The 12,386-nt window shown below is 42.1% G+C and overlaps 1 protein-coding gene and 1 long non-coding RNA gene across 2 annotated transcripts in view; both read right to left on the bottom strand.

Moving 5' to 3' along the window:
- LOC134354991 (dihydropyrimidine dehydrogenase [NADP(+)]-like) overlaps positions 1-1,705 on the bottom strand; it is a 921,558-nt gene extending 919,853 nt beyond the window's left edge. Inside the window, exon 1 of the mRNA XM_063064591.1 lies at positions 1,518-1,705. Coding sequence (XP_062920661.1) covers positions 1,518-1,556 — 39 coding nt within the window. The 5' untranslated portion in view covers positions 1,557-1,705. The remainder of the gene's footprint in view (positions 1-1,517) is intronic.
- A 6,853-nt stretch (positions 1,706-8,558) lies between these two features.
- LOC134355244 (uncharacterized) lies at positions 8,559-11,414 on the bottom strand. Its single transcript, XR_010019999.1, has 3 exons — positions 11,300-11,414; positions 9,575-9,761; positions 8,559-8,679 (listed from the first exon to the last, which is right to left on the bottom strand). It is a non-coding gene; the product is annotated as an uncharacterized LOC134355244 (long non-coding RNA).
- Positions 11,415-12,386: the final 972 nt, after the last annotated feature.

The following is a 12,386-nucleotide window of genomic DNA, read 5'->3' as shown; positions in this document are numbered from 1 at the left end:
CATCTGAAAGGAGCATTGCCACAAGAAAGCAAGATCTACCTTTAAGGACCCCCACATCCAGGTCGTGCTCTTTTATCACTGCTGCCATTGGGATGGAGGTACTGGAGCCACACCATCAGGTTCAGGTACAGTTATTACACTTCAGAAAGTTATTACACTTCAACATCAGGCTCCTGAAACAGCATGAATAACCTCAACTCTGAACTAATTTCACAACCTAAATACTCACTTTCAAGGACTCCACAACTCATGTTCTCAGTACTATGTATTACCATTATTACTCTTTGTACAGTCGGTCTTCTGTTTGTCAGGCTGTGTGTAGTTTTTCATTGATTTTATCTTATTTATTTGTTCTGTAAATGGCTACAACTAAATGAATCTCAGGGTAGTATTTGTGACATGGAGGTACTTAGATTATAAATTTACTTTAAACTTTGATTAAACATCTGACTATTCAAAATGGTAGAATTGTTGGAGCACTAATAACTTGGAGAACTAACATTCTGGAGGGTAGTACAAAGATAGCAGAGGAGAGGATTATTGAGGGGTTTGAGAGCAAAGGATGAAAATTTTAAAATCAAGATGCTGCTTCACAGATGATTAATGAAAGTTGATAAGTGAATGAGGCTTGGTTCAAATTCAGTCATGGATAACAGAATTTTAAATTAGTTTAAACTTTTTGAATGGGAAGATAGAGCCATTGGAAGAGTAAGGGCATGAATGAGGTCTTCCACAGCAGATGAGCTCAGGGAGGGGTTGATTCAGATAACATTACTGAGGTGAAGACATGTACTCTTCTTATAACAAACTGTATGGCTGAATATTCGCTCAATGCCAGCTGTAACACCAACACAAACAAGAGAAAATCTGCAGATGCTGGAAATCCAAGCAACACACAAAATGCTGGAGGAACTCAAGAGGGCCAAGAGGCATCTATGGAAAAGAGTAGAATCATGTTTCGGGCCAAGGTTCTATGTACTCTGTTCCATAGATGCTGCCTGGCCTGCTGAGCTCCTCCAGCATTTTGTGTGCGTTGCCTGTAACACTAATAGTTTGATTAAGCACCTCCAGGAAAAAGAATGGAGACTGTAGCAATGAAGTATGTGGTATAGACAAATGAGTCAATTTTAGACTCACCAATACCTAGATGAATGAAATTTCTGATTCACAGCTGGATATCAGTTTGATAGTGGTAATCAAAGACACACATGCAGGAAACTATTGTCGGCTATTAGGGCTGGCGTGGGGGGTAGGACGGGGTTGTGAATTAACAAGACTACAAGACAAAAACGACAGAGGAAGATGAATATATTACTTTTCTCAGCCATACAAGGAAGCCATTCTGCGACTTCATGTTGGTCAGACAGCATTAATGGAGAAAAACAATGGATATTTTAGTGCAGAGAAAGCAGGAGAGCCATGGTTGAATCCATACAGTAAGAAATTGCAAGAAACTCGCCCCCCCCAAAAAAAAAGTTTTGTCACAGGAAAAGAAGTCGCAACTCTTGTACTCTTACCTCGATATCGGGCGGGTCAAAGCTCAACATTCGCGACATGGTGGAAAAGGTATTCTGATCCTGAGTGGAAACTTTGAAGACTTTCCCCGCTCTCTCGCAAGAGTAACCAGTAAGGCGCGTTTCGCGGTACCGAGTGCGCGGCAATCACTGGAATTTCTCAGGCAGTGTTTAACCTAGGACACACTCCGTGCTCAGAGCCGGGGGCGGGGTTGTGAAACGGTACAGCAACCCCAAAGTTTGCGAAATCAAATTTGTACTTGGATTATTATTGTAAGACTGAGGAGATCAAAATCAAACTTTTATCATTCAGCATAAATAACGGAACAGATAGTTTAATAACCGCACTGAATAGTTAATTATCATCATTACGTGCCTTGTAGAATGACGTTAGCGAGCATGGTCTTGACCATAACTGCTGTTGGCGATTTTTTTCTACAGAAGTGGTTTGACATTGCCTTCGTGAAATATCTTTGACAAGACGTGAGGCCGCAGCCATTGTCAATATTCTTCAAAGATTGTCTGCCTGGCGTCAGTGGTCGCATGACCAGGACTTCTGGCATGCGTCAGTTGCTCACAGCACCATCCAACACTTGCTCCCATGGCTCTACGTGACACTGATCGGGGGTGGTGGGGGAGCTAAGCAGGTGCTACACCTTGCCCAAGGCCGACGACTTGCAGGCTAGCGAAAGGACGGAGTGCCTTACACTTCCCTTGGCGGAGACAGTTCCCAATCTCCTCACCGGAATAGTTAATGTAGATCAGGGGTTCCCAACCAGGGTCCACCGACCGTTTGCTTAATGGTATTGGTCCATGGCATAAACAAAAAGTTTGGAACCCCCGATGGAGATGTTTACTGCAGATGCTTGAAGATATGAAATAAAATGGGAAATGCAGAAAAGCTGCCGGCCCTGTGGAGTATTCCCAGGTTTGTAAATTGCAGAAGGAGAACACCACTTACCCTTCAGACTAGTCAGCCACTTCCTGTGGCATACGTGGAGGAGCCTGCAGCTTCCACATAGACCCAACAGTCACCTCAGAACCCATAAAAGCAAAATGAACTCACTGGAGGAAGTCATGGGTCAGGCATTATCTGCAGATGTTGAGGAGACCCTGCAAGAGGACACTAAACTAGAATGCAAGTAACTCATTCTCTGTTTCTGTAAGAGGAACCCATATGAGTACTGTGTTTAGTTCTGGTTACCTCACTACAGGAAGGATGTGGATGCTATAGAGAGAGTGCCGAGGAGATTTACAAGGATGTTGCCCGGATTGGAGAGTGTGACTTATGAGAATAGGTTGAGTGAATTTGGCCTTTTCTCCTTGGAGCGACAGAGGATGAGAGGTGACCTGATAGAGGTGTTTAAGATGATGAGAGGCATTGATCGTGTGGATAGCCAGAAGCTTTTTCCCAGGGCTGAAATGGCCAACACAGGGGGCATAGTTTTAGGGTGCTTGGAAGTCGGTACAAGGGGGATGTCAGAGGTAAGTGTTTTACACAGAGAGTGGTGGGAGCATGGCATGCCCTGCCAGTGAAGGTAGTTGAAGCGGATACAATAGGGTCTTTTAAGAGACTCTTAGATAAGTACGTGGAGCTTAGAAAAATAGAGGGCTTTACAGCAGGGTAATTCTAGGCAGCTTCTAGAGTAGGTTACATGGTCAGCACAACATGGTCCTGTAATGTCCTGTAGGTTTCTATGTTCTATGATGACAATATTTCAAAGGGGGCAGTGGCATGTGGTAGAAGAGCATGTCAAAATTCCTTCCAAGTCAATCTGGAAGGAGAAGGAACATTTCAAAATGACCTCTGGTATCTCAATCATCTTGAAAATGTTGTTGGATGCACAAAACCAGGTGACTATTATATAATGGGATCATCAAAACTATTTTCACATGGATACTCACGCCTTCCGGGATTGAAAGCAATGTTGTAGGCTCGAAAATGAATTCTTATTAGCATTGATTGGATTAACTGTGAATAGAATTCTGCAAGAAGCAGTTGTAGGGTAGTGGCTGAGCACAGTATAGGGGAATAGCTACAAAGGCAGAGGCTAATGAGCAAAGTTCCAGAAGTAAGAAAAATAAAAGGGTCACAAAGGAGCAGCTGTGGGACTGCTTTGAGTTGGTGTACTGGGCCGTGTTCAAGGACTCATCAGAGGATCTGAATCAATATGCCACGGTTGCCATTGATTTTATAAAGTTTGTCATGGATGGGTGTGTCCCCACAAAATCATTTAGAGTCTTCCCTAACCAGAAGCCCTCGATGAACCATGAGATACGCAATCTGCTGAGAGCCAGATCAGTGGCTTCCAGCTCTGGTGACCAAGTAGAGTATAAGAGATCCATGTATGACCTCTGGAAAACATCTCACATGCAAAGTGGACCAAATAGGAATCACAGAAGGATACTTGATAGCTGTAGCAGAGCTTGAATGCCATCGCCTCCTACAAATAAAGACAAGAAACATGTCTGGTAACATACATAAAATGCTGGAGGAACTCAGCAGCCCAGCAGCATCTATGGGAAAGAGTATAGTCAACGTTTCGGGCCGAGACCCTTCATCTCAGCCCAAAACGTAAACTGTGCTCTTTTCCGTAGATGCTACCTGGGCTGCTGAGTACCTCCAGCATTGTGTGTGTTACTTGGATTGCAGTGCAAAGCAATACCATAATTTGATGAAGAACAAACTATGGGCACAGTAAAAAAAGTCTCAAACTCCCCAGTATGTGGACAGGCCGACTAGGGGGAATGCCATACTAGTACTAGTACTAAGTAATGAACTGGGTCAGGTCACAGATCTCTCAGTGGGTGAGCATCTGGGGGACAGTGACCACTGCTCCCTGGCCTTTAGCATTATCATGGAAAAGGATAGAATCAGAGAGGACAGGAAAATTTTTAACTGGAGAAGGGCAAATTATGAGGCTATAAGGCTAGAACTTGCAGGCGTGAATTGGGATGATGTTTTTGCAGGGAAATGTACTATGGACATGTGGTTGATGTTCAGAGATCTCTTGCAGGATGTTAGGGATAAATTTGTCCCAGTGAGGAAGATAAAGAATGGTAGGGTGAAGGAACCATGGGTGACAAGTGAGGTGGAAAATCTAGTCAGGTGGAAGAAGGCAGCATACATGAGGTTTAGGAAGCAAGGATCAAATAGGTCTATTGAGGAATATAGGGAAGCGAGAAAGGAGTTTAAGAAGGGGCTGAGAAGAGCAAGAAGGAGGCATGAGAAGGCCTTGGCGAGTAGGGTAAAGGAAACCCCAAGGCATTCTTCAATTATGTGAAGGAAAAAAGGATGACAGGAGTGAAGGTAGGACTAATTAGAGATAAAGGTGGGAAGATGTGCCTGGAGGCTGTGGAAGTGAGCGAGGTCCTCAATGAATACTTCTCTTCGGTATTCACCAATGAGAGGGAACTTGATGATGGTGAGGACAATATGAGTGAGGTTGATGTTCTGGAGCATGTTGATATTAAGGGAGAGGAGGTGTTGGAGTTGTTGAAATACATTAGGACGGATAAGTCCCCGGGGCCTGATGGAATATTCCCCAGGCTGCTCCATGAGGTGAGGAAAGAGATTGCTGAGCCTCTGGCTAGGATCTTTATGTCCTCATTGTCCATGGGAATGGTACCGGAGGATTGGAGGGAGGCGAATGTTGTCCCCTTGTTCAAAAAAGGTAGTAGGGATAGTCCAGGTAATTATAGACCAGTGAGCCTTACGTCTGTGGTGGGAAAGCTGTTGGAAAAGATTCTTAGAGATAGGATCTCTGGGCATTTAGAGAATCATGGTCTGATCAGGAACAGTCAGCATAGCTTTGAGAAGGGCAGATCATGTCTAACAAGCCTGATAGAGTTCTTTGAGAAGGTGACCAGGTATATAGATGAGGGTAGTGCAGTGGATGTGATCTATATGGATTTAGTAAGGCATTTGACAAGGTTCCACACGGTTGGCTTATTCAGAAAGTCAGAAGGCATGGGATCCAGGGAAATTTGGCCAGGTGGATTCAGAATTGGCTTGCCTGCAGAAGGCAGAGGGTCGTGGTGGAGGGAATACATTCAAATTGAAGGATTGTTATTAGTGGTGTCTCACAAGGATCTGTTCTGGGGCCTCTACTTTTCATGATTTTTATTAACGACCCGGATGTGGGGGTAGAAGGGTGGGTTGGCAAGTTCGCAGACGAAACAAAGGTTGATGGTGTTGTAGATAGTGTAGAGGATTGTCAAAGATTGCAGAGAGACATTGATAGGATGCAGAAGTGGGCTGAGAAGTGGCAGATGGAGTTCAACCCAGAGAAGTGTGAGGTGGTACACTTTGGAAGGACAGACTCCAAGGCAGAGTACAAAGTAAATGGCAGGATACTTGGTAGTGTGGAGGAGCAGAGGGATCTGGGGGTACATGTCCACAGATCCCTGAAAGTTGCCTCACAGGTGGATAGGGTAGTTAAGAAAGCTTATGGGGTGTTAGCTTTCATAAGTCGAGGAATAGAGTTTAAGAGTCGCAATGTAATGAAGCAGCTCTATAAAACTCTGGTTAGGCCACACTTGGAGTACTGTGTCCAGTTCTGGTCACCTCACTATAGGAAGGATGTGGAAGCATTGGAAAGGGTACAGAGGAGATTTACCAGGATGCTGCCTGGTTTAGAGGGTATGCATTATGATCAGAGATTATGGGAGCTAGGGCTTTACTCTTTGGAGAGAAGGAGGATGAGAGGAGACATGATAGAGGTGTGCAAGATAATAAGAGGAATAGATAGAGTAGATAGCCAGCGCCTCTTCCCCAGGGCATCACTGCTCAATACAAGAGGACATGGTTTTAAGGTAAGGGGTGGGAAGTTCAAGGGGGATATTAGAGGAAGGTTTTTTACTCAGAGAGTGGTTGGTGCGTGGAATGCACTGCCTGAGTCAGTGGTGGAAGCAGATACACTAGTTTAAGAGATTACTAGACAGGTATATGGAGGAATTTAAGGTGGGGGGTTATATGGGAGGCAGGGTTTGAGGGTTGGCACAACATTGTGGGCCGAAGGGCCTGTACTGTGCTGTACTATTCTATGTTCTATGTTCTATGATTCGATCGACTCCTGAGTCCCCGATAGCAGGCAGCAAAAGGGAGAAACTCCCTGCCATAAACCTCCAAGCACCGTCAATTTGCCGATGCCTTGGAGGCAGCCGACCACAGTCGACACCGAGTCCGTCCATCCAAAAACTTCGAGCCTCCGATCAGCTCCACCAATACAGCCACCCAAGCGCCATCCTCTGCCGAGCGCCTTCAACCTAGCCCCGGCCGCTGAAACAAGCAAAGCCGAGGATTCGGGGCCTTCTGCTCCAGAGTTTCCAGTTACCACACAGCAGCAGCAGCAGCAAAGCAGGCATTTCAGAAGTTTTCCAGATGTTCCTCCGTGCTCTCATGTCCGTCTCCATCAAATCAGAATTGTGCACAGTCCCCTACTTGACAGATTACAGATATCATTCACCAGAGAGGCCGCGCGCGCTGCCGTCGCGCCGCCATCTTCTCCTCCTGCTTATACTGATTTTGACCAACAAAACATGAAGGTACCTTCATGAACTCTCACTGCCCCCAACTTCAATCTCTGAGGTCGACATAAGAACATCTTCAGGAGGGTGAACTCACAGAAACCATCTGGCTCAGAGAGGGTACCTGGTTGAGTACTGAAGATCTGTGCTGATAAATTCGGTGTTGTGTTCACCAATATCTTTAACCTCTCACTTTGGCAGTACATCTTTTTCAAGCAGGCTTTAGTTATACCAGTGCCCAAAAAGAACTTGGTAATCTGCCTCAATGACTATCATTCAGTACTATTTACTACCACAGTGATGGAGTGTTTTGAGAAGTTGATGATGAAGTGTGTTGGGAAGTTAGCGATGAAACAAATCAACTTCTGAAGATGCAACTTGGATCCACTCCATTTTGCCTATCTTCAAAACAGGTTAACAGCAAATGCAATTTCATTGGATCTTCACTCAACCCTGGAACATCTGCACAGAGAAGATGCATGCATCATTGACTATAGCTCTCTATTTAACACTACCAGCCCCTAAAACTAATCAAGAAGCTCCAAAACTTAGGCCTCAATACCTCATTGTGCAACCGGATCCTCCATTTGCTCACTTGCAGACCCTAGTCAATTTAATTTGGCAACATCCCCACAATCACCATCGGCACAGGGGTCCTACAAGGCTGTTTGCTTAGTCCCTGCTCTACTCACTTTATACTATCGACTGTGAGACTAAACACAGCTCTACTGCTATATTTAAGCTTGCTAAAGACACTATCATTGGCCAAATCAAAGTAGCAATGAATTGGCATATAGGAGGGAGATTGAAAATCTGATTTGTGGCGCCACAAGAACAACCTCTCACTCAATGTCAGCAGGATGAAGGGGCTTATTATTGACTAAGTCAGGGGGAAACCAAAGGTCCATGAGCCAGTCCTCACTGGGGATCAGAAGTGCAGAGGATAAGCAACTTGAAATACCTCAATGTTAGCATCTCACAGGATCTATCCAACACCAATGCATCATTACAAAGAAAGAAAGGCAATGCCTTTACTTTCTTAGTAGCTTGCAAAGACTCGGCATGTAATCTAAAACTTCGACAAGTGTCTATAGATGTGTGATGGAGCATATACTGATGGACTGGTTGGATCATGGCATATGAAAACATCAGTGCCCTTCAATAAAAAAGCCTACAAAAAATAGTGGATACAGCACAGTCCTTCATGGGTAAAAGCCTCTCCACCATTGAGCACATCTACAAAGAATGGTGTTGAAGTCAAGCAGCATCCATTATCAAAAAACCCACCACCCATACATGCTTTCTCCTCACTGCTACCATCAGGAAGGAGGTACAGGAACCACAGGGTCCACATCACCAGGTTCTGGAACAGTCATTACCCTTCAGTTAACAAGCTTTTGAACGAAACAGGATAACTTCACTCACTTCAACAATGAACTGTTACCACAACCGATGGACTCACATTTAAGGGCTCTTCATCTCATGATACTTATTGTTTATCTATTTATTATTATTGCTTTTTCTTCTTTTTGTATTGGCACAGTTTGTTGTCTTTTGCACATGGGTTGTTTGTCCATCTTGCTGTGTGTAGTTTTTCATTGATTCTATGCTGTGCCTTTGTATCTACCATGAAATCCTGCAAGAAAAGGAATATTAGGTTTGTATATATGTGACATATATGTACTTTGATAATAAACTTACTTTGAACTTTGAAATTAACTGGATCAAAGCACTGTGGAAATTTCAGAAAATTTGCAGATATTGAAAATAGTTGTTCAATTATCAGGACCTTAGATTTAAAAAAGAAAATAGAACAATGGGGTTGTAAGACTCACCTGATGAATGCTTTTGTTGTTGGCAATGCAATATAGTACATATGGGTAGAGCCAATGACAAACATGTGTACACTATGCAGGGTTGTGAACTTAAGGGACAAACAATGAACAAGATCTCCATGTTGTAGTTCATGGTCAGTTCGTTTTGCAAAAGCAAACAGATAGACTGTCAAGGTGATCAAACACAAACAAAAGTACATTAGACCTTGGACAGGGACCCATAAAATTACTGATGATCAATATTTCCTAGAAAATTCAAAATTGATTAAAACCATTTTTGTTTCTTTTAAGAACATTACAGCTTTGACATACTTGAATTGAGTTCTTTGCAACAATGGCAGTATTAGATTTAATCCATTTGGATAATGTTTTTGAGTTGAGTTGGAGGGAAACCAGTGATATAATGACTATTAAAATAGACTAGAACTGTGTCAGATATCAGGATTCTTTATGTTTAACAAGGAAATAAAACATTAACCAGCATGATGGACTTTATATAGGGAGATATTGTTGTGTATATTGGCAAAATAAAACTATTTTTCACATTGCTCATGATATTCATATGGTTGGAATCAGATAGTCATAAACGATCTGTACCTTGCAGATAAAGTGAGAAGCATATGCAAGCTTGGGTTTGATTCATAATTTGTAAGAAAACATCATTATGAACTATGTTCTCAGTTGACGTTCACAGACCTTGTGATGCACCCAGAATGTTTGTTGTGATATGCTGCTACAAATTGTTCCAGCTGCTACCTTCCAGGAAACGGTACTGCAGGATAATAGCCAGGACCAACAGGCTCCGGGACAACTTCTTCCACTAGGCCATCAGACAGCTTAATTCATGGTGAAGCAACTGTATATCTATGTTATATTGACTGTCCTGTTGTACATAATACATAATATTTATTATAAATTACTATAATTGCACATTGCACATTTAGATGGAGACGTAACGTAAAGATTTTAACTCATGTATATGAAGGATGTAAGTAATAAAGTCAATTCAATTCATATTTAGAAATGATTGATTCCTTTCTTAATGTTTCATTACATGCGAGTGTTGAGTCTCTTATAAACTCCCCAGCTGTACTGGCATATAAAAATGATTGTGAAATTTAAAATACTGCTTGGCATTCTGCACAACACTTACTATTTCTAGTATTCTTCCTGAATTTATCATTTGATCGATCAGGAAAGCTCCACTATTTGATCATGGCTTATTTATTTTCCCTCTCAACCCCATTTTCCTGCCTTCACCTAGTAAACTTTAATGACCGGCACAGCTTTGTGGGCCAAAGGGCCTGTATTGTGCTGTAGGTTTTCTATGTTTCTATAACCTTACTAATCAAGAACCTATCAACCTTTTTAAGTATACCCAATGACTTGGTCATATGTGGCAATAAATTCTGCAGATTTACCACCCACTGGCTTGGGATATTCCTCCTCATCTCTGTGCTAAATTCTGAGTCTGTGCCCTCTGATCTTAGACTCCCCCAGTATTGGAAACATCCTCTCCGCATCCACTTTTAAAACATTCAGTAGGTTTCAATGAGATCCACCCTCATTCTCCTGTACTTCAGCAAGTATAGGCCCAGAACCATCAATATTCCTCTTATATTAACCCTTTCATTCCCAGGATTATACACGTGAATGTCCTCCGAGCCCTCTGTAATTCCAGCACATTGTTTTTTAGATATTGGGTCCAAAACTGCTCAAAATACTCCAAGTTAGTATGACCAAGGCCTTATACAGTCTTAGCATTATATCCTTGCTTTTGTGTTCTAGTCCTTTCAAAACGAATGCTAACATTGCATTTGCTTTCCTTACCACCGACTCAACCTGCAAGTTACTTTTAGGGAATCCTGCATGAAGACTCCCAGGTCCCTTTGCTCTTCACATTTCTGAATTTTCTCCAGTTAAGCAAGACTTCAGACCTAAAAGTCTAACATGTAGTTTCCATGTCCACCACCAACAATCACCCATCTCCCAAACCTCCAGGATCCAGATTAAGAACATGCAGTGGAGTTGCACTAGTGTCAAAATTCCCAGATCAACTTTCACAGTAATGACTGCCAATAAAGCCACACCTCCAACTTTGCTTGTTGTAAAACCTTTCAGGGTATTTAAATGGATCTGAGTTTATGTTCACTGGCAAAAGTTTTTAAAAAGTTATAAAGTATTTGTTTGAAATAATCTAAATATATTTCAGATGTATTTAAATGACTTAAATGTTAAAAACAATATTTAAAATCTTTGATTGCTATACACTAAATATATTTCAAATACATTTCAATAATTTAAAAGATTAAACTATGATTAATTTGGAAAGGAATTTACCTTTCCCTCACTTTACTTCTCTGCAGCGGCCTGCCCCACCCCCCATTCAAACCAACAAAAAAGTACAAAGCCTAACTTAACCTTGATCTGCGAGCTGATTTCTCCAAGTTGGCAATCATCAGCATTATCTTCTGTACTGCTGGTTTTTGTTTTCAAATCACTTCATTACGAGCTCTTCCCCAGCTCTTAATCTACTCAGATCTTGCTTCGTCAGTATAATCTATGATTGCCGATTCAACAAACCATTGCAAAATTGATTATATAATTTCAGATGCCTTGGGTGTTTGTTCTAGATTAACTCCCTGAATCACTGCTTCTCCATTGTCATTTGTAATTCCCCTACTGCTCTAATACCTCTAAAAATAATATATTTCACTTGATAATGCTCTTATCAATTGGATAAGAGCATTATGCACATTATGCTCCCTTTAAACACTTAGGAAGTTTTATACCAATACAACGTAGAAACATTTAAGCCTCATTTCACATTTACACAGGGAACAATGTCATAGAACTCATTCTTTCGTGATCTACATCATCCTTCCCAGCAATAAACATCGTTCTGAGTACCTTGAAATCCATTAGTATTGACAATTCATTATAATGGTGCACAGTATTTAGCCTTGCCAATTGCATCTTTGTGAACTCATCAGCAAATGGAATAGAAGACATACCAAAGATGAATCAAGGAAATCACCAAGAGAGATTACCTAATGGTAAGGTAGAGGAACACCAGAAATTTCAATGGACCAACAGTAATTGGGCAAAATCTCATCACTGATTCTGTGAACTTGACAGCACTGACATCAATTTCTCTAATTTCCAGTAACTATCTCTTGTGTTTCCTTACTCTCTCCTTTGTTTTCCTTCATTTCTGTGGCTCCCTCAGCCCTTCTCTTCCCCTCTCCACACTTATGACCTGCCTATCACCTCCTTCTGGCTCCCCACCTGTTTTTCTCTTTCTTCTTCAGCCTTGTTTCTTCCACCTGTCACTTCCTAGCTTCCTACATCATCCTCTTCTCCCACCAAACCACCTTTCCCATCTCAACCAGATTAATCTATATACCTTGTGCCCCCTTCCTCATCCACCTAGCTTTTTATTCTGACATGTCCTCTTCCTTTTCTAATCAATGAAGGGCCTCAGTCTGAAATGTTGACTGTTCTTTTC

This window comes from Mobula hypostoma, chromosome 12 (assembly GCF_963921235.1).
Source record: "Mobula hypostoma chromosome 12, sMobHyp1.1, whole genome shotgun sequence".
NCBI classification, from domain to species: Eukaryota; Metazoa; Chordata; class Chondrichthyes; order Myliobatiformes; family Myliobatidae; genus Mobula; species Mobula hypostoma.
Note: the sequence above shows the minus strand (reverse complement) of the source record. Positions and strands in the feature narration are given on the sequence as shown.